The sequence below is a fragment of the Rhipicephalus sanguineus genome, chromosome 7 (genome assembly GCF_013339695.2).
Source record: "Rhipicephalus sanguineus isolate Rsan-2018 chromosome 7, BIME_Rsan_1.4, whole genome shotgun sequence".
In the NCBI taxonomy this organism is placed as follows: Eukaryota; Metazoa; Arthropoda; class Arachnida; order Ixodida; family Ixodidae; genus Rhipicephalus; species Rhipicephalus sanguineus.
This window is the reverse complement of record NC_051182.1, coordinates 145052536-145079913: the sequence shown is the minus strand read 5'-3', so window position 1 is coordinate 145079913 and position 27378 is coordinate 145052536. Positions and strand designations below refer to the sequence as shown.

Sequence of the window (27378 nt, the reverse complement as noted above, 5' to 3'; positions counted from 1 at the left end):
CACCTGTGAGCGACAGTCGTGCTAGCTGGATTCCACTAGAATCGCAAGTACTTTTTAATGCGATAGCATTAAAGAGTTGGTTTCGGCGTTATTGGTTGCGAGCGAAAAATCAGCATTGTCTGTGAGCGAAAATTCGAGATAAGTGCAAATAAATAAATAATAAGAAACACCTTGGTATGAGTGGGAATCGAACCCAGGCCTCCTGCGTGACAAGCAGGTTTCTACCACAGAGCCACGCCATTGCTCGGAACTGCTTTAGGAATAAAAAACCCTATACGAATGCCATTTAAAGCAAGGAGTCACCTTAACATATGTAATGTTGCGTGGCAGAAGCGTAAAATCGCACCTGGTGTCAAGACATGTGAATTGCACAGCGAGTGACGGGCTTAAAAGCCCACCCATTGCAAAGAACTCAGACATAGTTAATCATCATCAGCAGCAAAAGCTTCAACAAAGTGAGCAGCTGCGTAGAATTCAGGTTGCCTTATGAACGTGCAGTAGGTACTTCGCCAATTTGCAAAAGGAACAATTATGGTGCAGTGGGCACTCCACAACTGCACTTGCAGTAGTAGGCATTGTAGGATAGTTTTAAGGGGAGATGCTACTCGAAGACACTTTTTCTTTAATATTCACCCTAGAGCAATGAAACTTGAGCTGCTTTTAGAACTTTTTATGCTGATTTCAAATATATAATTAGTTTTCTTGCAAGTTGCATACTTTTAGTTCTGCAACATGACAAAGTGAAAAACTTAAGCCTTTTGCCCCCCCTCTTTTCAGACCTAAACTTCAATAATTTTTTACAATTGATAGTTCATAATGTTTCAAATAAAGTGTGGAATGCAAGTAACTAATTAGGAAGTCCATACAAAATATGTACTAGACGAGAAAAATTTAACGTGGGAAGTTCATATTTCTCCTACCCTAGTAAAAGTTTACATTACTTTTTTTTATTATATAATAAGAATATTGAAACTTAAACAAGATAATTGCATTTAACCTACTTTGGAAAAAATTTGGGAAAAATTTCATGCAGATCTGAGCACCAGAAGTACCCGAAAAAGGAGGGGCACATTGACAAAAATGGCAAAATTTGCGTTTTGAGAAAAACGAGTTTTAAAGTCAAAATTGCATGTTTATTTATCAAAGATGTCATTGAATGCGACTAAATTTGTACACAAGAAAGAGCAATCCTCCTTGTAGTGGCCACTGCCATTAAAATGCGCCAGCACCATAGGTTTGGCCCTCACAGCTCTTTCGAGCTGACTCCTCGACAAGAGATTTTTTTCTTCAGCGAGCGCCGACGAGCCCTTGCTTCTCCTGTTAGTTTTTGAGACATTTTTTTCTGGCGTGTGCTGTCCCGTGATGTGCCAAGAGCAACCAGATCATGAGGCGGGAGCAAGCCAAGCTCTTCCAGAACACGTTCAAAACTGGAGTGCCCTCGATTAAACCAACATGTTCAGTGCTGTCATATCAGCAATCAACGAAGACTCGTCGTCCTGTGATTTTTTTTCGTCTTCGAAGAGTCCGATCTTTTTCTGGGAGGCAGTCACATATTCGAATACCGCGGCAAACTCGTCGGACGCATCGGCGTCACTGCCACTACGTCTTGCGGCAGCAGACGCTCTTTTCGTGGTTTGAGTGTTCGGCTTTGATTTGCGCCGGCGTCCTCGAAATTTGTACGCCGCGTGAAACTTCACAGGCCGGTGACCGCGCTTCCTATGGCTTTCTTCATACATAACGGATAAGCACTCGAGAAAAGCGTTGTTCAGCTGCGCTGCTCAACGAGACACGGATCCTGCAAGTAGGCTTCACAGCACACACAGGCGCGCAGCGGCCAATGGCGGCTCCCGATCCGTACCACGTGATTTAAAGCCAGTCGCGGCGCTCGAAAAAGGTGGCAAAAGCGTGCGTCTCTTTATTATTTCTTGCGCTGCAGCAGCGCGGGAAACCGTCGTTATTTGAACAGTGAGGCTCGGCTCTTCGCCTAATGCGGTCGACAATGGCGAGCGGCGGCGCATTATCGGCGGCAAGGTGCTCGAAGACGACACACTTTCGGCCTTTTGACAGCCACCTTGTGCTCTTTAGACGCAATTTTAAAGAGGTTGCAGTTGAGTCTCGGCATTGATTTTTTTTTTCAGAACAGTAGAGGTACTAATCTTAACAAAACAGGTGAAAACAAAAAATCGATAATTTTTTAGAAAACTCGCGTTTTTCGACCCGCATCTCCCCTTAAACGGCCAATGTTACTCCCACAGATGTTCCTTTCCTTGCAGCATGGCTGAGGTGTCCATTGAGAAGCAAAGCGGTGGAGGTGTCCACTGTGAAAGGGACAGCGATGGCTGTGGGCTGAGCTGACATATTTTCTTAGGTTGTAACAGAGTATAACGTGTACCAGGACGTTATGGCAGCGCTCAGTGGGTGAATAAACGACGGCTAGTTATACGTAAATCTTTCTAAACTTCGCCTTTCTGGCTTTGGATGGCTTTGTCCCTACGCGGATTTATCACACTGAACTAAAAATGGTCAAACGTCAATACAATGAACTAAATTAAAGTATAATGAAGCAAACTAAAGAAGTGCAGCAAATTTCACTGAGGAGAACTAAAATGCATACAAAGCGTTACTCGTGCCATGCAATGGCAACACTCGCCAACATTTGCTAGTGCCTTTGGTCCATGTCAGGAATGACAAGGTGAATGAAAGAAGAGGAGGAAGAAGTTATTTTAAACAGATGAAGAACGGCAAGGCTGAAATTAGAACGAAGATGAAAACAGAGCGCGTGGCGGCGTCATCTTGGAGAAGGGGCGGGGCACATGCAAGGAACGAGTGGCTGGGACGCAGTGCTCGAGAGGCTGACAGCTGCTGAAGGTCTGGCTGGGTCTTGCCCCAGTCTCATGCACGAGCACCTGTTCGAGGATCTCACGTCTACCCCTGGCCCTGGTCTACAGTGGCTGAGATGGTTCAGCGTTTACGCCGCTGAGCTCGGAGGTGGAGTGGTGTTTCATCACGCTCAATGACTTAAGAGGGACTACCAACAGACCAGATCAACGCCAGAACCGTAAGCGCTGAAGTTTATCGAAAGCAAGCGACAACAGATGCTTAGGCACGAGGCATTTAGACTTTTTGTTTTGTTTCCTCTGAGTGTATGTGTTCATTATGTGAATTTCGTAGCAATGAAGTTTGTGTTTGGGTGATATCGTTGTGTTACGGTATTCACTTCGCACGTCCAGATGAGCGTACCAGGTGCCAGCTTACACGTGACAGTCCATAATGGCTAATTTTCTTAGTTTTCTTTCAAAAGTCGTCAATATTCTCACTTACGTTTCGTTTCAATTACCGTTTTATGTGATGGCTTTCACGTCTTGCTTTACCTCTTGAAAAGCTTGTCTTTCTCTCACCAGAACTAGTTTTGAAAATATCGTTTTAAAATGTCTTGCCTCTGTTGCAGAGTAACAAACATGCTTACAGCAGGTATTGGGCATGACGAAGCTGTCTTCATGTCAGACGAGACGTCGTTCTAATATTAAACTTTGTCGCTTTGCAATCGCAACCATTCGCAACGACTACACCTATGCGTAATTAAGCACGCAAGCCAGAAAGAACGAAGCGAGTTCAAGAGATGAGAGATAGGTGCACGTAACAGCCTACGAGAAGCAACAGGGATGGCGAAACTCACCTCAAAGTTGGCCACCCTGATGACGCACGAGGCCGGCCTGTACTTGAAATCTGGGTGGTCCTTGATGTCATAGACGCTCACCTCCTCGACACCAAGTTCTTCGGGGCTGAGAGCGTGAACGAGAAAAAGGAGTTACAGCGGATCGTTTGCATGTAGCAAGTAAAGTGTGCTTGGTGACAACTTATCTCTTTTGTCGAGTCGCTGGCAACAAGCACAGTGAACACTTCTGGAGATAGCTTTTTTTCTTTAAATGTTCAACAAACATACCAGCTTCCAAAAGTCAGCTTCATTGAAATAGAGTGGCATTACGCAGCCAACCGTACGCAGCGAATCGTACGCAACCAAGTATATGCAGCCATCTACACGCAACCAGCCATATGTAGCCATTCATATGTGGGCAAACATATGCAAGAACGGAAAGGAGCCACTGTCGCAGGGCATAAGGCGTTCTGGGATTCTAAGAACACATGCACCCGCTATCACCTGCCACAGCACAAACACTCAGACACTTAATAATGTTAACGCCAGGCCTGCGCTGAAACCGCAGCACAGTCACAGCGAAAGCTGGAAGAGCGGCGTTTCTAGAGCCCGTTAAGCTCTCCTCGGGCTACAATACAAGTACATTAGAAAGGTGCCCACTACGCCATAAATCACAGTTTTTGTGAAGTTGGGAAGCACCTACTAAGCCATTATTCGTCATTCTGCGGAGATGCGAGGCACCAGATACACGTCTGTAAGGCATTATGTGCACTTTGTTGACGCGACGACTGATGACGAAGAATTATGGCTCAGCCATTTGTAATGGGTTGGAATCTTTAAACGGCCCACCAGTTATGTAATTTGCATTGGGTGACGCCCGGTCGCTATTTCCCTCTCCCATCATTCTGTATAACATACGTTGACGTGGGAGAGAGACAGGGGGAGGGGGCGAAGAACTTTACTGAGACCCCGAGGAAATGGATCATGCGCTTATGCGCTTCCTTGGCAACCAATACAAGTGCACTTGCGAGGAACCCACTACGCTATAAATCATTGTAATTTTACTGAGACCCCGAGGAAGTGGATCATGCGCTTATGGGCTTCCTTGGCAACCTATACAAGTGCACTTGCGAGGAACCCGCTACGCTATAAATCATTGTAATTTTTGAGAAGTAGGGCAGCAGGCACTGTGCCATTTTTCGTCATTCTACGGAGAGCGTTGGTACCTGCTAAACGCATGTAAGGCATTATACGCACTTTGTTGATTCTGTGCCTGATGACGACGAAGAATGACGGCAGAGCCCTTTGTAATGGGTTGGAAGCAATCAACAACCTACTCGTTGCGCGATTCGCATTGTGTGACGCCTAGTTACAGAATTCGCGTTGTGCGACGCTTGGTGCTTATTTTACTCTTCTACCAAGCTATATTGCATATGCTAATGTGGTTCCTTCCCAACATGAAGCCTGTGTAGGACCTTTTCGCGAAGCAGTTTCAAGCACCGGCATGGCTCAGAGGTTGAATACTGTGCTCCCACGCAGAGGGCCCAGGTTCGAACCTCGTTCCATCCTGGAATTTTTTTCTTATTTCATTTTTTTTCTTATTTCGAGCGATACTGGTTACGGACACCGGCGGCGGCAGCGGCGGACAACTACGGCGCCAAAAACAGCCGGTGAAATGATCTCATAACAGCTTTCGCTGTAAAATGTACTGGCAGGCCTTCAGAGCTGCTTCAGAAGTGGCTGTGATGACTTGAGTGAAAGAGAGCATACATTTAGCTGGGCTAGTCGGTACAGACTTGAATTCATAATACTGGCAAACACGCGCTACACACTACACATAACGACAAAGGACTAGTGGTTGTCCTGTGTCGTCTCGTGTTTGAAGGCATGCATTTGTGTTTTTTTGGGGCGAAGATCCTCTTAGTCTAACCTTGTCACGTGTCCGGCGTAAGGCGTAACCGGCAGTATCTCCCGAACAGTATCTCCCATCACCGATCCTTTGCAAACTGCCCACTACTTCGTCTTTGCAAACATCCCACTAGGATCCATCACCGATCCATTACTTCATCGACCATAAAGCCGTTATAATGAAGGGGGAACGGAAGCCACCTTTGCAAACTGCCCACTACTTCGTCTTTGCAAACATCCCACTACGACCCATCACCGATGTTTGCCACGTCTTTGATGATGTACTGGGCTATCGCTTTGATTACTGCTGGGCGAAACCACTGAAGATTTCATGGTGTAACCATGATTGCTTCAGGAGCTTCGCCCAAGCTCTTCATTCACCAGTGGATATGCTGTGAATTTTTTTTTCAGGCTGCTCGATTTTTCTTACGATCTCTTTTGTGGTCTGCATGGGGAGTACAAAAAATCGGATTTTGACTGTGATTGCCAAGTGGAACACGAAGGACTGGGATGACCAACTCACTGGGGGTCAGCGCCGGCCATGTAGGTCTTGAACTTGGTCACCACCGCCGTCCTTCCGGAGTGGTCCACCTTCTTGACCACTGCGTACTCATGTGCCGGAGGGGTGTCTGAAAAAAAAAAAAGATCAACAATGGTCAAGCCGGGACCGGAGCGACTAAGGGACCATTTCTTGTATTTTGTTATTGCCACTGTGTTATTAAGCATAGGGGCCACGAACATACACACCAGTAGCCTATTAGCAAATGACAATCAAGTGAACATCAGTCATAGAAGCCTGAAACTAGGGCTTATCAAACTGAAGCCATACTGTGCAACATTGAAGTCCTAACATTCAACAGTGATAAGGAATTCAGGAAGGATGAATGAATGATTGATTAAAGAGAGTGCTGGCATCAGCTTGCAATTTGTGTTCTTTTTTAAGCCTTTGGCAGGAGTCCTTACATGACGGGTCAGGTCAAGTCACAATAATGACGCACATTCACATTACATTTCTGTATGTCAGCAAGAACGTTACTCGTTACATTCAAGCTAATGTCATACACCAATATTGAGAAGCATGAAGACTGCTTGAAAATGCCAGATTGGTATCTCAACTGACAAAAGCATCAAACCAATACGTGAACACTTCACTGAAATGATTTCTATTTCTCTTTCATCGCTGGCCTTGCACCAGCGATGTCCCTGAAAGGAAGCCTTTGGACATTTTGTAAAAGCCAACAAAAAGCACACCATTTTTACCACAAATGTGGCGGAAGAGCTCAAGACAGTGTTCAAAATACCTGTGTTTTCTACAACAAAGTCACCGGGAAAGAATTCGTGGCCATCCAAGTGGTGGATGGGGTAGAGGTCTGCAGAGGGGATACCACTTTCTACGCTGCCATCCTGCAATAAATAAAGAAATAAACAAAATTATTCAAAAAGCAAACAAAGGAAACCTCTCTGTTGCTATGAAAACGTGCATGAAAGAAGGAAAAGGAGGAAATTGACATTGGCTGAGCTCCAAGGTCGAACACACGCACAGTCACTTATGGTTTGTACCATTATGTCACATTTTTCCCGTTTTGGTCGTGGCGATAACAGCAAGCCAGTCTTGTGTCTTTCTTGTCCCTTTTGTCCTTCACCTATACGGTATGATGAACAGTGGAAACAACTTTGTCATGTATGAATGAAATCGTATTTTCGACAACGCAAGTTTAATGTGTCTTGTGTTACATCTCCAGCCTATAAAGCTGTACTCTCTGGTGCATTGTGTTTACCTTCTGGCCAGTTTTTTTCCCCTAAGTAGTGACATGCCAAAGCTCCCGGTGTCATCGGGATCCTAATTTTGAATAAGAAGCAAGAAGGAAGGAAGGAAACGGAAAAGCCGAGGAAAGGGAGGTTAACTAGAAAAGCATTTTATTGGCTACCCTACGCAGGTGAATGGGAAAGGGAAACCTAAGATCAGGAGCGGAGGGAAGGAAAGAAGGAAATTAGCAGTGGATTCACTGACGCATGTTGGACTGCATGACTAGTCAAAGGCAATCAAATGACTGGTGTGACACATGGTGCTCTTGACAGCTGCATAAATCTCGCTGTATGTCTAACATCTCTAATGAAATGTTCCGTAAACGATTCCAAAAATTCTTACGGAAAACATACGGAGTATATATGGATTCCGTAAGGAAACATATGGAATTATTGGACTAGCATACGGAAAGAGTCTGCAGGGGTCTGACGCGGAATAAGTGATTGAATGAATAAATGAAATTCTCAAAAAGTGGTGCTGCATGCTGCCCCCTCACCTGCCAGACAACCTGCGCAGTGGTGTAAGTGGCCAGGGTCTCGGTGACCAGTACGTCCCCGGGCTTCATGGAGGGTTGCTCGACGGGCTGACGCTTGCGTGTCCGGCGAAGCTTGCGCTTTTTGAGCAGCTTGGTCGCCAGCGACGGGCCGTGCTTGCCTCGCCGGAATGCTGAGAGATGTAACGGTAGGCACTAGTTACAACACAGACTTTATGATTTAGCTATGCTAACTTTCATTTTATCTTTAATATTTCAGTTGGAGTAGCATGCCAGGTCTGTCAGTAGGTTAACCTGCAAAAAAACTGCAGGTTAGCCTGGCTAACCTGACCAGGTGTCACTGAACCTTACTAATATTTCTTCATTTAAATATTCTGCAAGGACTCGAAAGAAAAATCAGTTGTACTCTACTTTGGTTGATAATTTCGTGCTAATAGGTCGGTTATTAGTGGCGGAAATTCATTTAAAAGTACCATTTTATGAATTTCACACCCACCGGGAGTCCGCCTGTGGTGGTGGTCCATGGAGGACGCCGTCGAACCGCTCGTCACCGAGACCGAGTCGGACCCGCTCGCCTCGTCCTCCTCGACATCCTCATAGTCCGAGTCAGTGCCGTCCTGACACGCCTGGAAGTCGCGGTTGTTCTCACAGTCGCGGGTGTCGCCGTGACTGGCCACTACGGCTGCCGGTTGCTGCCGCACGCCCTCGTTCTCGGGAGCCTGCGGCTGTAAAAAAAAAGGAGAAAGATGTCCAATCACGATGGGTCCACGTTCAAGAGAAGCGAACCTATGCGACAAGGGCCCCCCCATCTTGGCATATTGTTACGACAGAATTATTAGAAACTTGAGGCACGTTAAAAGGACACTAAAGTAAAACAGTGAATAAAGTTTAGACTGATGAACTATACTCTGAGAGCTCTAAAGTTGTTAATTTCGCCATAGTAGGCACATTAATGGAAGCGAAAATCAAGGTCAAAGTTTCAGTTTTCAATTTCGCACCGAAATCTCTGCATGTGACGTCACGGATTTCAAAATGTTTTATTTGTATTGCAGCTCCACGCACTGGCTCAACGAAATTTTCTGAACCTTGGTATGCTAAGTCTCTGGCTCTCTCAGAGGACAACGTACTTCATATTTACCGATTAGGAACTACATAGGCCCTAATAGACGCCATCAAAATCTATGACGTTATGGCGGTTTGTGCCAGAATGTCAAGGTGGCGTCGCCACCTGCATTTTCCTTTTGCATGTTTTTTTGCTTACCAAGCGTCTTGTTGCGGCAAGCATGTTGATTTTGGTATTGTGAAAGAGTAATTTACTACTAATACCGAGACAAATCGTTTTTCTCTTTAGTGTCCCTTTAATACGTGTTGGAGGTGCTAGAAGGTAATGAACGAAACAAAGGCGTCTCTGTTTCATTCAAAATTAAAAAGATTCAGGAGCCCCTCCCGCACCAGAGAAATGGGGGGCAAGCTAAGCTTGGCATGTGCGTGCCTGCCCTACTACTGCTTATCTATCTATCTTTCTATCGCACTGCACAATGCTCCCTCCTAACTCTTTCCTTCCTCCATGCTGGGAATCGGACCTTCTGCCACGTGCCTAGCAGGCAATACTTCAGTTGCTAAGGCAACAATGACGATCAAGCGCTCACGCCCAGGCACCAATGAAATGCGGCCACACGAAATGACAAGTGACTGCGATAAAAGATCAGATTGCCATATCAAAAATAGTTGATTGCCAACAAGCCCATAATGGAGAGAGCATAAATTTTTGGATAATGAAGCATACAAATATTCATGTGAATGGCGCACCTTTGAGGGCTGCATTTCTATACGGCTGCCGGCATCGGGTTTTTCGCATAGATCAACTCCACCACTTAAAACTAACTCATAACGAGCTTCCCTTGAAAAAAAAAAAAAAACTCACACATTCGGCGTTGTGCACAGGTGGGGAGTACTTGGAGGCGCACAGCCGTTTCCACTCGTCTAGAGTAACAATGTTGTCGGTGGCCTTGAGGGTGTAGTAATTACGGTCGCCAATCTGCAGCGCGCACCGCTCGAATATGTTGATCATCTTCACCCTGCGAGCAATGGCAAAGCACCGTGGAAAGTTCACCAGCAGCTCACACACAAACGGCACCGATGATGCCATGAAAAAATCTTTCTTCAATATGACCTAAACTGAGCAATACCCTTCAATAGGGCGACAAGAATGAGGACTATTGCTCACTTTCCCAGCAACACGATTCACTTTTGTTTGGCCTACATTTCCACAAAGTTTCAAATTTTGAATCTTTCCTTGTAAGTGCGCGCAAACCTTAATACGCCTGCGTTAGTTTCTGTCCTCGTGTTTACTCTGTTTAGACATCTACATAACAACTAGTTCTTAGAACTTGGCCGATTAATAAACTAATTACAAAGATTAGTTTTCAAGTATGCCGGCAGCTCCGCGCTGGAGCCAGTTAAGATTTTCCTATAGAAATAATGTTTTGACGTGTCAACGCAAGTTTCAATTTTGTGCAATGTAGGCCACATATAAAAGCAACGGGTCATTTCTTGAAACTAGCTATGCCTGCAGGCCATTATCTTTACGTTCATGTTCAAGAGACAAGAATTCAGTTGCACGAAAGCGGGCAAAAGATCAGACCAAAAGATAGATAAAGGTAAATACAGTAGAACTTCATTTATACATTACAGAACAAAAATTAAAAAAAAAAACAATGTAAGAAAACATATAATCCGAATTTCCTAGAACGTCATGCAGTTTCACTTGATAGCAATATTACGAGCGTAGGCACCGGGAAGTCATACGAAATGGGAACGTACCAATAGGGTTCTACTGTACAGAGATCAAATGCGCAGATTAGATTAGGTACACATAGTATAAAGGATAAATAAAATGATGGTAAAAATAGTAATTAGAGCTATCGGATGATAGAGATGTACATGTTTAGGTTAGAGAGAAAGATGTTAGAACAGACAGATTATATTACAGATGAGAGATTGGACAATAACTGTAAGGACTGTAAGGACTACATAGATATAGGCCAGGTAAGATTACATGAATTGGAAGAGATTAGATGGATTGGTAGACTAGATCTATAAAAATCAGAGACATTCAGTGGATGACTTCACCTGTCCAGTGCCTCTCCTTCGATGACATACTTGATGAGCTCGTCGTTCTGGTTGTTCCCGTTGGATGTGTCCTGGTAAGCCTTGCACACACCTTGCACAAATAAGTACACCACCTTCACCTGCAGAGGGTATGCTGAGAATCAATGCCACCAGCCAAGTATTTCATTCATTTCATTTTATTATACTGTCAGTACCATTTGGGCTATTACAGGGGTGGGAGAAAAAGAATACACACTCAAAAACTAAACCACTCCCTATACAATCTATGAACAACATATAACAATAATTAAGCAAAGAGAGGATCGCCAAGACACTTTACTCAGAAGCGCAGCGATTTTAAAGTGTAATGCCTGCACTGGGCTCCTCCATGCACGTCACAGACAGACACAGCTAGTGTATTCGAGGTGACGGCAGCATCACACACTTCATGCGGTTTGTTTATTGAATGCGCAAGCTTCTGTGCTCATGAAAATGAAACAGCACTGCCAGAAGCGCATTGCGTCTTTTTCGTTCTAGATTTAATTATTAAGCGAACCACATGCCATTAACGTCGAAGACTGTACAGCAACGTACAAGTGTTGTATTTTTATTGCGATAGAAATTATACACTCGGCACATTTCTGCCGGCACCGTGAGCTTCTGCGTAAAGTCCAAATCGATAACACCGTCCTGTGAGTCGTATGGTCTACGTGCGAGTAAAAGTGTGCGAGCTCCACCAACGACTGCTTATCAAGCGCAGAGGAAAAGTGCCAGCCATCTTCGTCACGCACGGAGCCCATTGGTGGGGAAGGGGTGGCTGCATGGCTCTGACAGGAACTCCACACTTTGTTCAGCCGGGCCCGGTCGCACGCGCTTCATCTCGACAGGAATAAATAAGCGGATGGCTCGTATGTTTCTACGTGCTGTTCTCTCCACCCAGTTCGCAATGAAGCGTTATGAAGGCATGCAGGTTGCTTCGCTCGCTGTAGCTGCCGCGTTTTCCTTACGCCAGAGTTTTGTCAAGTAACGCCAGGTCGGATGCTAAAGGTGTTCGCTGCTAGCCTTGCTTCGTATAAGATTCCAATTTGTTGCTATCATATTCAATGCTTCATCCTTGTGACAAAACTGACATTTTTTTTTCAAGATTTACCCCTTTTTGTGTAAATACCATTTTTTATTCTTGTAACCTACTTCTACGCTTTTGTAACACACATATGCATATATATTTTCTTCTAGCTTGTGATGTTTTGCTTAATAACTATTGTATCCTGCTTAAGTTTAGATTATGTAATAATTCTGATTACCTGTGTTGTACTTATTCACAATGTCATATTTCAGTATCTCATGCTTTTCGTTACTGATGTGCCACTACTTCCGACCCCCCCTTTTTTTTAGGAAGTGGGAGCTAGTCAAACTGCTTTAGCGCTGCTTCTACTCCCACCATCCTTCGTGTACTACACAAGAAAATAGATTCAATTCAATTCAATGCAGCACTCACATCGTCCACGGTAACCTGGACGTGCTTGTGCGGACGACTCAGCAGGGCACTGGTCTCCTTTGTGCAGTTGAGCCAGCGGGCCGCTTCGAAGCACCGCATTGGGCCACACAGCCTTTGGCCCTTGTAGAAGCCTTCCTCCTTGAATTCAGATGACTGCGGATGACCGAAAAACAAAAGCGTGTCAAGTGTAACACACTCTAGTGAACACTGACGAAACACACATGGAAGGATTCTGAGCATGTCCCTGTAAATATTTCTATTTAAAAAACAAAGGAACACCAGGGATTCAAATGGCAGCAGCAACATTTGAAGTGGACATTCACCAGAAAAAGAACCACCAGAAACTTACAGCACGCGTTGTTTTCTTTTTTTTTTATGATGTATTAGCAGTCTTTATGTCACGTGAAAGAGTTTACTTGATTAAAGAAAAGTGCGTTTATAGACTTGCTTGTACGTCATCTATTGCCGCTGCTTTGTTGTAGCAGGGGTAGGAGCCCGCTATGCGGATTGCAGTTTACCATCAACATGCATTGATAAAAAATAAACATTATTATTATTATTATAACTAAGGGAGTTATCAAGCAAAGCACAATTTCACACCCTCCTATGTCAAGACTACCGACTTGCAAGAGAGACGAGCTCACCGGCAGTCTCCGATCTAGAACGTCTTCCAAGTCGAGTGCATCGTCTTCTTGAAGTATGCATCTGGAAGGTTCACAAAAGCATGCGAGAATGCATACCTTCCACACTCCCAGCAGCTGAGGATCTGTTTTTTCACCTTCACATTACAACGATATTAAAGGAAAGAAAAAACAAAAAAACATGGAGACGACCCCAGTTATTGATTTAAGTGTCCAGTAGTGGCACTCGAACGCTAGCATTTTTGTGCCCTGGCATTTTCCATGGGTTAGATTGTGTTTTGTGCACTGCTGAAGTGGATCTCCGAGGCCATGTAGAAAGAAGTGCGTGGTTGAGAAGTGCTCCACCAGGTGGCAGAACAAAACCAGCTGCTCACAAGAAAAGTGTCTGCTCTTTCAGCGAACTAAATTAATCAATTTTCATTAATTATCCTAACAGTTAACTGATCCTTATCTAAGTAAACTTGTGCTCCAATATAGTACATATCCAATATAACTCTTAACTTGAATCAGGCCCGTTGTTTTCGTACCGGTTTAATATTTTAGTGCAAACAGGCCAATTGTCACCCGGATGTTGCAAATATGACCTAAATCTATGTGTGATGACAGTATTCTCAATGAATAATTTATCGGTCTAAACTAATGTAGTGTTTTCCTTTATGGGGTCCCTACAAGCCATGGCAGCGATGTCTGAACAAAGACGTGGTTTCATCTATCAAGATGAACGTGCATTCATCCATCTAGAAGTTGTGCTACTCGCGCAATGCAATGGCACACTCACGTCGAACCGTCGGGAAATCGGACTGTCAGCTCCGTCTTGAAGCTTTGCACCATGCCGACCCAGGAATCGAGATATATGGCAACATCTTGGCTAAACCTCTGCACAAAAAATGAGTTTCACAAAATGGATTGGAAACTCTGAAGGAATTGCACAATTTATTGTGCAAATTTTCGACGATATGCACTCTTGCCATGCAAAAAAAAAGGTTAAAAAGAAAGGCACAAGCATGTAATAACCACTTCAGGCATGAATTATGATGAACTGTCTGCAAATGTGTCAATTAGCACAGCATAATTACATGATGTGCTGTTTTGTTAATGAAATATTTGATTATTCTGTAGTCAGTAAAGTTTCATTTTCACTAAAAAGAATCAAACCGCAGGCTCGAAAAGCAAGTGCAATTTCTTTTTGGTGGTATTCAATTCAAGCAAAGGAAAGTAATACTTCTGACGTTGGTCCTGAAACACAGCATGTCGAACATCGTAGTGCCTTCACGAAAGTGATCGGCCACAGTCATACGCAGCACACTGAGGTTAAAGGGGCCATGACACGGTCACTCACCTGATTGCGGTTTTCCGCGAAAAATAGAAGCGGAGGGTCTATTGTGCTTGTACATATATGAAAAATGGACTGTAAAAGAATATTTCATTGCAAAATGAGCCCTAGAAGTCACCGGCTATAAACGTGTGTGACATGTGCATCATGGAGTGCAGCCGTAGTCTTCTACACAAGTTCCAGCTGCTGCAAATCATTCAATTTTCAATTATAAGTTGAATAAAACTGAAATAGCTCCAATGTATGTGCAGCTCATGAAACAAGACCGTTGGCCGGAGTACAGACGCTCGCAAAGCAAGCGGCATGTTACGTCACGGCTTGCGAGTGCGCCAGTGTTGTGAGGCTCTCGGGTTGCTCGCGTGCTTATAAAAATATTCATTATAAATTAAATGCTCGACCAAATGCGCTGAAATTTCACCAACTTGTTTTTGAACACCCATGGATTAACTCTCATAACACAGATTGTGAGCGAAAATTGGGTGTCATGGCCCCTTCAAGTCAAGACACAATGACTATGCAGAAGGTTCCATTCATCCTATGCGCAATGTATCTTACTCCTTCTCGGCCACTAGTCCAAAGAACTGGCAAGGACAAGTTGCGTCAACTGCCTCAAGGGGATAAATGACAATCCTCAATACTACCACAACCAAAAAAACCGCATCATCATCAACAACAAAGATGAGTTCTAAGCTACTATTCCTATGCAATTTTTTCCTCCTTGTGAAAGTCCACTTGAACAGTCAGTCTTCCCGACTTCATCAATGCTATAACACGACACGAACAGAACAGGTAATTTAGCACACTTTACATTTTTAGCTAGAGCCGATTGTCAGATGATGACCACTCAGACCAGCGTGAAACATGAAGTGCGGAACCTTTACAATTAATAAGTTAGTAAATAATCAGTACTAAGTGTCATGAGTCTCCCAAAACCAATCCTTCCACTATTTTTCCTCGAAAAAAGTTTACAGAAGGGTTTCTAGGTTCTTGACCTCACCTATTCCCCCCCCCCCCCCCCCCCACTATTTTTAGAGAACCACCAGGTTAGAGATATTGCTCCTAACCGCAAAATGGCATTCCACGTATGCTAGGAAACCGGACGTCATTAGAAATGCGACCACGTCTCAAAAAAAAGAAAAAAAGACATGACTAAGAAGTAAGTCACACTCGGCAGTGGTCAAGGAAGGTTTCTTGAAGAGAAAATACAGAAACAGTTGAATCGAGCATCACTGTTCTTTGCTACGAGGTCACTGACTTTACATATTAACTCAACCTGCACTAAACTCGCAGCCAATAAACGGACATCCCACAAGCCTTGACTGGCGTCGGTTAAATCAATCACACCTTCCGAATTGAAAAATTAAATGCTAACTTATCAACCTAAGTTAATTAACGAGATAATTAGCGAAGGATGTGGCATCAAGAAGTGACCTTTCTTTTTCTGTTTTTTACCTCTGCTGTAGTGTTTTTTAAAAGAAGAATTTTTAAGAATCTCCGCTGAAGTATACATCGTATTGACATAGCATATGTGTTGATCTACCTTGTACAGAAAAAAATCTATTGACAAATATTTATTCTATAGCAGCACACGGAGCAAAGGCTTCTGTTTGGGCACAGCTTGGCGTCATCTTGAAAAACAATAGCTTGACAAGTCTCAACAGCCAAAGCACATTGTTCAGACAACTCTATGAGACTGCGTCATCGTCTCTGCAGGCTTGACAGTGGTTTGTTAGGCCGACTAATGCGCCGTTACTGCAGTGTTGTGAACAACTGTTGCTAGAACATTTTTTATAGTTTACACTGAAAGGGTGCATATCATTATGTCAACAGGCCAGTGATCTTTTAAAGCAACAGCCTGTAATGTTCACGCAACTGTCATGTTGAGGTTAACTCGGAAAGCCGTTGATCTTAAGAGGGTCCTAGGAGAGGGCTAGCGTGGTTGATTGTGTTACAACCACTCTCTTCTGTTTTTTTTGTATAGTATATTTTATTTTCCGCATCGCTGAACACATGCACGTGCGTAATTATGAAACAAAAGTCACTTGGAGGTTGGCAGTACGTACAAGCTGCCTTTGTTTTGATCATTTTTGGACCTTGCATTACAGTTTTGAGGATACTTAAATGCAATCACACAATGCAATGAGAAATATCTATGTTTCAGCTTGGCTGTCCACTGTAAAGAAATTACGCAGTACTTAGAATGTACCCCACACATTTTAAACTTGTAATACTCATCAAGAGTACCACTTTTAGTGCTTGGGAACGTTAGGGCATCAAAATTTGATGATGAACAACTTGAATTACATGCAATTTTTTTTATTGCTAAAATGCGGGTATGCCACAAATTGTGACACCCTACAACTTTATCATATAAACAACTTCCCTCATACTGATAATAAAATCTTAATTAACAAGTTTTGTTAACTAGTTCTCCAGGCCTAACTTTAGCAGCAAAAAGGTTAACTGCCTCAGTGTAGAGTTCACGTGCAAAGATGACTGGTACCTTATAGTTACAGCGTTTTTGTAAAAAAAGTCTGTATTGTCTAAAAAAATTCACCCTGTACGCCAACCCCTGTCTCTATTACACAGTCAGCGTCAAAAGTTCAAGGACCACGAGACAAGAAAAATCTGAATAATCCCGTTGCTTTGGCAGGCAGCCTTGAATTAGTTTCCGGCGAGTTGTAAAATGTGCTAACAACACGTACTGTGCAGTTCAACCAAATCCAGTGACAAACTGCTGAGAAATTCAAAGTTTTCTTTGACCTAGTGGTGCTTAAACTTTCGACGCTGACTGTACATACACACAGAACCACACAGGATTTTTTTTTCCAACAACACAGACATGCTAGCGGAGTCGCAAATAAACAGAAATGGCGCAGATGTACACAAAAGGCAATACAACAGGCTTATTCATTGCCTTGATTACTGTTCCTCGTTATTATCTAGCAGTACAAAGATACCGTATTTACTAGAATGTAATGCAACCACGATTGTAACGTCAGGGGTGGCTTTTCATTGCATACAAGAAGTAAAACATAATTTCGGTATTCGATTGCAATGCAATGGTGGACTTCAGGTAGCAATAATCTTGAAAAAAAAAAAAAAAACTCGCATCACATTCAAGTAAATTACTAAATACGGTAGTCACCATCTCGCTCTGGCAGCCTAGCTTCACAATCACAGTGTCTGTCACCAGACAGATAAGTAGGAAGGTGTGCTGGGCTAAGAGCCATGGGCTAGGCTTGACAAGGCCCAGGTTAGAGTTGCACAGCAGAGGCTGTATGAATTTCATATATTTATATACGTGACACAAATATATGAACTTCGTACGGCTACCACTCCCTTGTGACAAGAGCAAAGATGAAAATCCAATGAAAACAGATTGCAATAACAATACAAATACATTATTACACTAAATGTTACACTACGGAATGCAAAAGCATGATCAAATCACTATGCTTAATGCAAAAATATGTATACCTAGGTAACGCAATTACACTGCAAATGTAAAATAAATAAGGAAAATTATTTCTAGACAGCACAGCACAGTCGACGTGAACATTTAGTTGGAACACATATCTGCGAACACAACAAAACAAATATACGAATGTGACTCTTATTAATTCTGTGAGGTCGAGTTTTCATACCTGTTTAATGTTGCAAGATAGCTGTATGCTAATTATGTATATTTAGAAGCAATACGAATCATACGTCGGCGTTTCTGCTACAAATCCTCGAGATGCGCTTTCTCGAATTTCATAACGCACACTCAACAAAAAAACGCATCCGCGCGTTACACAACCGGCAAAAAGCGTTCGAAATCGGTTAAGTAATCTCAGCAGGACCGCTGTAAGGCTCAGTCACATTCCCAATCTACAGACGCAACACCAGCGTTTGCACCGTAGCACATAACAATCAGATACGTAACCAACCGCGCCCATCGAATCGGCAGAGAAAACGGCAGCATGCCATTCATTGCGTTACTCTTAACACGAAAACAGAAATCGAGAAAACAAATATCTTGTGCGATACGTGTGCGTTCTTTACGCGGACGCTGCCAAATGTGTCTAAGGGTACTAAAACACCAAAAAACACCCCAAAAGGAGTAAATTCTATCCCAAATGAAACGCACCGATGTCAGTACGTGACAAAATCGGGAGGTTATGAATGAAAAAATAAAATAATAATTAAAGGGGGAAAGAAGTAGAAGAAGAGAAATGGGCGAAAGAGGGACGGGAAATATTCAACGTTGAGGTGTACAAAAAAAAATTTTCTTACCTCCAGTGGAACTAGGTCGACGCTGTTCACGTTGTTTATCACGCAGTTGGTTCCCAAGACCTGGATGGTCGCTAGCACCTCCGTGTTTCGGCAGTAACCTAACTGGGTGTCCTTACCCTTCACCACTTTCCTGACGACGTCGCCAGGCATGAGAGAGCGATCGTGCAGTTTCACCTGCATCGTTAAATAAAATAAAAATAAAAGGAAAGCCCCAGAACCTCTGGGGAAGAGAAGTAGTACTCGGAGGGTGGCGTTAAAGAAAAAAAAAATGAAGAAGAAGAAGAGGACAGATTGGGATTGCCTCGAAACGCACACGATCGGGCTATCGACGTATCGTATGACGAGGCGAAACGAAAACCTTCAGGCTTTCGTGTTTTGACAGGTAGACCGGGATATGGGACCGTACTCGTAAAGCACTACGGCCCGGTTTAGCACCGCAACCGTCGCGCAGGGTTCGGGTTTTCTCCTCCAACTTTCCCTTCTTTTTCGAATCCTTCTGGAGGTTATGCACGCCCAGGTAGGGGGTTCGATTCCCGAGGGGGAAGGAGCGAGAGAGCACGACTTACCTTCTTTTCGGAGACCACTTCCTCGCGACCCTTGGGGTGCCATGCGACCCGTACGTGGCCCCTTTTCATGCGGTCCCATTGCGGCACGTTGGCCGCGACTTCGTCCTCGTCCTCGCTCGTAACGTACTCGGCGTTCTCAAGCACCAGGCCGAACTCAATACGTCCCTTGCGAGTGATGCGGTAGACGGAGTCTTCGTCGAAGTATTTACAATTCGATGCCATATTCGACCCGTCTGCGCTCTGGTAGCGAACGCGCAGAATCTCGCGAGATCGCGAGGGCCGCGTTAAAGAAAGAGAGAGAGGGCAAGAAAGCGGTTTCGGTTGCCCCGGCAACAGTGCCGCACCATCATATGATTGCAGTTAGCTGCTCCGTGGCGCTTCCTCCCTGAAAACGAAAAGGAGCGCGTCCCTCTACGTAATTTCATTTACGTAATCAAAGAGGGAGAGATGCCCCGCACGACGGTGACGCCTTGTGTAACGGTGCTTTCGTAAATAACCAGTTTGCGTGGGCCCGAGTGAGTCGACGCGCGCACAGTGGAGCGCACAGAGGAAACAATCACATAACGCGATGCTTGTTTAGTAAAAATGTTACAGCGTAGGTGTTGCATGAGCAGGGTGTCGTCGAAGCGCAGTATACCACTGGTCATTCCATTGCTTTTCGATTAATTGCCCAAAACTTCCTTGATGTCCCAAAAAGACAGCTGCAACTACGCATCCTAATTCAGGATATCATCCGAAACTACTTCGAGATAGAGATGTCCATTCATCAGTCCATGCGAAGCATACCTCTCTTTCATGCTGTATTTTCACAAAAAAAAAAACCTATGGTTTGAAACTCCCGACAAAGAAAAACACTCGCCATCACTATCAAATGGTCCCAAAAGCCGCGTTCATTCATTTATTTACCGTTCCGCGACCACAAAACAACGCGTTTATAGGCCAGGTAGCGCCACATGACATACCGGAATCGAGGTAAACAAATGTTTTTTAGCTCTCATCTGTCCACGCTTATTCATGCACTACGCCCCGCAGAAAAATTTGTGCCATGGCCGCGGCGGTCGCCAGAAAATTCCTTCTCTATTCGACACTGCGCCTGCAATGCAGGACCGCCGTGCCTACCAAATCGGAGCCCACCGTGAGACAAATTCGTCACCGGGTGTGCTACAACTCGGGCGCCATCATGCCCCAACCGGAAACGTCCAACACGGGTCTCCTGTGGGTGCTTCTGACTGTCCTACCCGGCCTGTACATCGGCGCAACCATCAGCAAGGAAGGTGCGGCGTTTTTGGAAGAGAATGATATCTTCGTGCCTGACGATGACGACGACGACGGATGAGAAGACGAGCCGACGTTTGTTAAATCTTGATCGTCGATCTGCGTTGTCGCGAAACGCCATTACCGTTTTGCGCCTTCTCTTCTCACGTAGTGCCCTTCAACGGCGTCGAAAATTCGCCGATGCAAGCAAACTCTTCTACTTGTATTCACTTTAAACTAGTCCAGAGTCGTGTCGTGTGCCACGGACATTGCTAAGAAGAATTCGTTCGAAACTGCCTTGTATGTGAATCGCTTTACGACGCAAGCTAGTACGTTACTATTGTATATCATGGAATAATATAGATTCCGAGCTTTTACGCCTAAATAAAAACACGAGACAAGTGCATTGTTGTAGTCGATCGATCTTTTTTTAATTTATACAAGAAAGGAAGAAATGCACTGCAATGTACAAACACACACACATACATCTTGTACAAAACACACAGTCTCCAAGGCACTAAATTGTCTTATATTACACTATAAATAAGTTACGAAATAGGCAGCGGCGGTTTGCAAGGCTTTGGCGATGTTGTCTGATCCGTGCAACATATTACTAAGTCGTACAGATGAATGTCAAGTCTACGGCTTTCTGGAAATGGTCTGCATTGGCGTGGAAATGGGTTTGTGGACATTATCACAATGGCAATCCTACATTTCTCACCTGTGCATTTTACACTATCAGTTTGGAATGCCAATGTTCCTGCTGGTTAATTTCCCCACCAACACATGCGCATTTAGAACCGCACAAAGTATCATCTCACAAACGCAGTCGTTTCAAGTTACCGTGATGATGTACTGTGCTCGCAGATTGAAATGTGATAATTTAGGGCTAAGTAATGCATGTGCTTTCATTTCGACCGTCATCAGTTTGTATCGTATCGGCATAATTCGAACACTTACATCAGAGCCTTTAACGGCCACATTTGCAGTGACATGACGAGGTTATCTCGAGAAATCGTGCATACGAGTCATTATACTAAATGTTCTGACGTCTCATTTCAGTCCATGAGTACTGTACGTACATAATTTTGTATTTCGTAAGGGAGCCGGTGCCAATGGCTCTACGAGCTAAACCTCAACATCGTTAGCACTCAAATTCCACACATAATCAGCCTTTTGCGGTGTATTGTTTACCATCATGTGCAATGTTACAACGAACTGTTGATTATTGCAAATGCACAGCATAAAGACATCGTATAAACGTGTGTTTAGCAGTGCCGAACAATAAATTTATAATGCTTAAATGATGTTAAACCAAATGTTCGACAAAACTCCACGTCCCGAGTGAAATCTGGGTGCAAACAAGCCATTAGTTTAACCTGAAGACTAATTTCTGGTGGCTTCCCTTATTGATGCAACATTCAATAATCCCTTGGTCACTTTTTCAGAAGGCTTATTTTCAGACACGTAAAAAAAATTGTGTATTGCTAAACAGAACAGTATGGGTGTTGCAAATACGGCATTGTCGGCTTTGGTATGAGATGGCAAGGCATCGGAAGTATGGCACAGTCATGGTTTGATCCAAGCTTATTGCATAAAAGCTTTGCACCCTAAAGAAGGATGGAAATTTGTTCGCTTCAAAATTTCAAAACTATAGAGAGACAGTGACGATTCAAGAATGCAGGACCGGTACCTTCCTCGCCCAGACAAACCCACAAAAAGAGTGATCTGTCTGGCCTTTATATTCCTCCATGCACTAGGATGTAGCACCATTGTGGAGAACACTGTCAAGAAAAAATAGTTGTCCTTACTATTCAGTGACAATGCACAGTAGGCCACAGCATAATACGGACGATGCGAACGCGTGGCCAAATTGCCGTCAGCTGTCGAGAGCATAGCTCTGGCGATTGCGTGGCTAGAGCTATGCTCTTGACAGCAGATGGCAATCTCGTCACACACTTGCGTGGTCCGTATTATTTTGTGGCCGACTATACATGTATGAAAATTGTCGAGTGAAACAGCAAAGGCAAACTGGTCATCTCAGCAGGGGTTTAGATGAGCGATTTGACTTGGGCTGTATGTATATATCCTGGAATTGGTGAAACTAGGCATTTTAAGTACGTCTTCACCTTCAGTAGGCTGGTAAACTACAAAAAAATATGCCCATGGAGTAACCACCTGTATCTAACCTGAGCCCATTTTTGCTCCAAATGTAATGTCACTTAAGCTTGTAGATTTAGTTACGATAAGGGTTTAGTGTCGTTCCTCACTGGCACCTGCTACTCCTCGTACAGTAAAACCTCAACATAACGAGAACAGAAATAATGAATTACCAGTTATAGTGAAGTAAATGAAGAATAACCTTGCCTTTAAGGTACAGTGTTACGAATATACATTCATAACGAATTTTCAGATATAATGAAACTATTTTCATGTCAGATGAGCTTTGTCATAACGAGTTTCGAATGTGTACGCCAAAACACATCAGTGATTGCTGAATAGACCTAGTGACCTCCTTCACAGAGGGCAGCACACCTACACATGATGAAAGGCGTACTACCTCATTACGGCGCGACAGGTTTCACTATAATGAAGCGTCTGAGCGTGAAGAAGGCGGTGACGTGGATATAAAGCATAAAGGAAAAAAATCACTCGGCCGAGCACTTCGTACAGATGGCTAACCATCGAAGCTGAAACGTGCGGCACCGGTGTTTATCACGAGCTGGGATCTCTCGAGGTGTCTTCTGTTGCAGCTTTTTTATTTCGCTATCGCCACACTTAAGCGATGTGTGCTTCAAGCTTTGCGTTTGGCGAGATTAGCTTAAAGGGGTCATGAACCACTTTTCCAAGTAATGATCTAATGACCTCAGTATCGAAGTTTACTGCCTCCCAAATCGATTGCCGCAAAAATTTCTCGAATCCGTCAAGAATGAGCGGAGTTACGAGGGTTTGGCGCATGCTCTCAGTACTTTCTCTCTTTTCTCGTGCCAACGCGCGCACTGGAAGCTAGACAGGGAGGGATGGCACGGGAGTAAGAAGTTACGTCAGCGCGCGTCATGAAACGCGATCGCTGTCCTGCTGTGACTCGCGTGCGCGAGTGCGGCTACTGTGTAAATTTAGCAGACTGAGGAGTGCGGCGCGGGCAAGTGGCGGCACACTGTGGCAAGAAGCTCATCTCATCCGGCTATCGGCCAATAAGCATGCTATATCTCTTGCGACATAAACTGGCAGATCCGCGGCGTCAACAAGCAGACGCCCCGCCCACCGACGAGAGTGAGAACTGGCCTCTGTTTGAAAAGAGGGTGCCTGAGGAAACGGCAACTTCGCGCTCCGCTTGTGGCCTTTACGTGGCGCGCACGACTGTAATATTTTGCAGAGCAGTTCACAGCCGTGTCAGCTTTCCGCAGGATGTGTTTTTTCAACAAGCCCAAGGGGTGCTTCATGACCCCTTTAAAGGATATTAAGAATACCTAACGGATTTTATGGGTAGTGATTTCCTGCTGCAGTGGGCATCATTCCTAGCTATATAAGGTGACAAAACCAGAAGCGTAACTGCCGCAAGGGCGGACACCCTTTGAGGCAGCGTATGCTAGCATTGATTTTTAATTATAGCTTCTGCGCACTCGCAGATCACCACATTTCTCCACCTCCTAACCATATACGGCTTCGCTGTAAAAAGAGAAAGACTAGGACGAGATGACTCGTTGGAACTTGAAAGGAACCCGTCGCTGCATTCTTCAACTCCCACCACTCATGTAACATGGTACTACTTTCTTGAACGAGTGCAGACCTACATTTTCAAACTTACAGAAACCTTACTGCAGGCACTTCGAACATGAATGATGATGACAATTAACGTGTGTGACTTTTAGGATGCACCCATAATTTAATGCTAAAGTTTGGAGGTGTAGGACATGGTGTTGTCAAAATTATTGCGACGCCACAACACAGAGCAAAATTTGCAGACATTGTACGGCAATAAAGATTGGTACGATTGCATCGCTCACGAAAAATTTTCGAAAAGAAAACGAATGATGCTGCAGGCACTTCTTACGGCTGCGCTCGCATTTGGAGCTGCTAATATTGCAGGGATTGAGCGAGCCAGGGTATCACAACCCCACTGCGTATCACAGCGTATCTAAACCCCCACTGAGATGACCAGTTTGCCTTTGCTGTATCACAACGTCACGAAGCATGTGCCACCTCGGCACAGAAATCAGAGCTTGTTCGTGAAAACTAGTTAAGTTGGCTTTTTTAAACAAGTGCTGCAGTAAATTACTTACAGCGTTGTCCAAAAAACAGTAGGAAGGGGAAAATGGAAGCTTGCGATGAAAAAATCCGTGAACAGGGGGTGAGCCGACGTTTCGAGTGGACTTGTTTTTTTCAAGGCTGGAACTTCCAGCTTTGAAGAAGACAAGTCCACTTGTTGAAATGTCGGCTCGAGCACCCACCCCCATTCACGGATTTTTTCATTACAGCGTTGTGGCACTTGGTATAGATTTCTTTTCTGCAATGGTTTAGAGACCTATTCGGATTCACATTTAGTGCAAAAATGTGGCAAGTTGAAGATGTCGCATCCGTAACTCCTTTGAGAGATCCGAGTCTCATTTACTTATAACGCATCTCTGCAGGCTCTCTAGTGAACCTTTCTATTCCATCAAATTAAAGTGTCCGTTCAGGAGAATCTATCGGCGAGTTTTCAGCAACGGTCAAATAAAGTCAACTGGGAATAAGCTTAGAATGTCCGCTGCCAACAGATGCGGGAGCAACATGGTCCGGTGTCCAAGCCTAACATGAGATCCTGCGATATACAATGTTGTGACCTACACACATTCAGAGTAGCACCTCAACATTTTCAACAAAACCGAGTCTCCTAAGTTGGCGACCAGCGCTTATGCGAACCTTCGGACATGTTACAAAAGCTATGCAGATGTTGTACGGGTCACTGAGGATTGTGGTTGAGAACAATCCGGATTGAACTTCTTAACTATGATTAGCATGTCCCCGCAGCTTGCGCAAAGGAGCCAATCACAACCGAGAAATTTGATCCTATTTAGGCTTAATTGCAATCGAAAGTGCACTGTAAGACATCTGCACTGGGCTGTCACCGGGAGGGCACTCTCTCTGTTGAGATGCGAAGTGCCCAAGACATTCGCAGGGTGTAGTTAGGGCGCAGTTGCTCGGTGGATTGTCGTCGTTACTAGACTTGGTGGGTTGACTGCTCCCCTACTCGGCGACGGTCTTGTATGCTCCCCAACCGTGGAAGCACTTTGTGAACCGTCTGGACTCCTTTCCTTTGACGGTGAGCATCAGCTTCCGTGGTAGCTCGGGCTGCTTCACCCTCAGGTTTTGCACGTACACCTGGAAAGACGCAGGACGACATGCTTTCAGTAGGGGTGTGCGAATATTCGAAATTTCGAATATTTTTCGAATAGTGTTTGCTATTCGATTCGATTCGCACTGAAATTTTACTATTCGAACTATTCGAACTTCCCAAAGACAAATGCAGTCAACGTCCGGTTGAAAGTGACCCCTTCACATTTTCAATATGCTTCACCTCATTACACTCTCGTATTGCGGCAAAGCTGCCTTTCAAGCTCCGTTACGGTCGAACTTAGCCAAGAGACAAAGTCCGGTTGGAAGTGGTCCCTAGATTTTTCAATATGCTCCACCTCATCACACCCCCGTATTGCGGCAAAACTGCCTTTCAAGCTCCGTTACGGTCGAACTTAGGCAAGAGACAGTCAACGTCTGACTGGAAGTGGTCTCTAGAGTTTCAATATGCTTCACCTCCTCACACCCCCATATTGCGGCAAAGCTGCCTTGTAAGGTGCGTTATGGTCGAACTTAGCCAAGAGACATTCAATGTCTGTTTGGAAGTGGTCCCTAGATTTTCAATATGTTTCACCTCATCACATCCCCGTATTGCGGCAAAGCTGCCTTTCAAACTCCGCTACGGTCGCAAATGTATTAACTCAAGAAAACGCTGGTTCCAATATGGAGATGAAAGATTTGGCAGAGTTGGGGGCTCAATGCTGTTTTGGACCTGAAATTTGGGCAGGAAGTCCAAAAAATCGGACGCCGAAGCTTTTTAGCATCCAAAATTTCAGATGTTCTTATATATCGACGTCTACGAGGCAGATTTGGCACTCCGGACTTGAAGGGAGCACACCCTTGTCCGCCACATCAGTTGGCCTTCCAGAGCAGTTGAAAGATGGGGGAGAGGCTGAGGAAATGGCGTCTCTGCCTACCACGTGTAAAGTGTTGTCGGCAACACTTTCGTTGCACCAAATCATGTACATAAATACCATTCGGCCTCTACATTGCCTCATTCTTGATAAGAAAGACAACTATGAAATATGACCCCACCAGCGCTTCATCAACCTAGCGAAAAGAAACACTTTCATGTTGCTATCTCACAAGAACATACTTAGGGATTCTCTGCAACTTTTTCTGTTTTTCACTTCGAATTATTCGAAAAATGTTTGAGAAATATTCGAAAATTATTCGAAATTATTCGATTCGATTCGCACTCAATCTTTATTATTCGAATTCGCTTCGCACCCAAAATTTTGCTATTCGCACAGCTCTAGCTTTCAGAGGAAGTGTAACTGCAAAGTTCCCTAATGAAGTCTCTAAGTAAGCATTTTGACTCGACCTAGTTTGTTTATGTCCATTATGGCAAAACAGTGCAGACAACAGGAGGGATAAATGTGAAACAGGGTACTGTCTCGTCGATTCATAAATAAGGACATAATTTCTTCACGGCATTGGCTTTGTGCAGTCAAAACGCACAAACACGAATATAGAGAATTATTAAATATAAAGAAGTAA

General features: G+C 44.2%; 2 protein-coding genes across 3 annotated transcripts in view; both read right to left on the bottom strand.

Annotated features, from left to right (window-relative positions):
- LOC119400168 ((E3-independent) E2 ubiquitin-conjugating enzyme) overlaps window positions 1–19556 on the bottom strand; it is a 43033-nt gene extending 23477 nt beyond the window's left edge. For both annotated transcript variants that reach the window (XM_037667156.2, XM_037667155.2), the window contains exons 1-12: window positions 19291–19556; window positions 18725–18898; window positions 13892–13989; window positions 13117–13177; window positions 12473–12625; window positions 10996–11114; window positions 9788–9941; window positions 8360–8588; window positions 7867–8036; window positions 6865–6967; window positions 6087–6192; window positions 3677–3782 (exon numbers count right to left, since the gene is read on the bottom strand). In XM_037667156.2, coding sequence (XP_037523084.1) covers window positions 3677–3782; window positions 6087–6192; window positions 6865–6967; window positions 7867–8036; window positions 8360–8588; window positions 9788–9941; window positions 10996–11114; window positions 12473–12625; window positions 13117–13177; window positions 13892–13989; window positions 18725–18898; window positions 19291–19512 — 1695 coding nt within the window. In that variant the 5' untranslated portion in view covers window positions 19513–19556. The remainder of the gene's footprint in view (window positions 1–3676; window positions 3783–6086; window positions 6193–6864; window positions 6968–7866; window positions 8037–8359; window positions 8589–9787; window positions 9942–10995; window positions 11115–12472; window positions 12626–13116; window positions 13178–13891; window positions 13990–18724; window positions 18899–19290) is intronic.
- Window positions 19557–20931: 1375 nt separating this feature from the next.
- Window positions 20932–27378, bottom strand: part of LOC119400166 (protein flightless-1) — a 53619-nt gene continuing 47172 nt past the window's right edge. Inside the window, exon 29 of the mRNA XM_037667154.2 lies at window positions 20932–25905. Coding sequence (XP_037523082.1) covers window positions 25771–25905 — 135 coding nt within the window. The 3' untranslated portion in view covers window positions 20932–25770. The remainder of the gene's footprint in view (window positions 25906–27378) is intronic.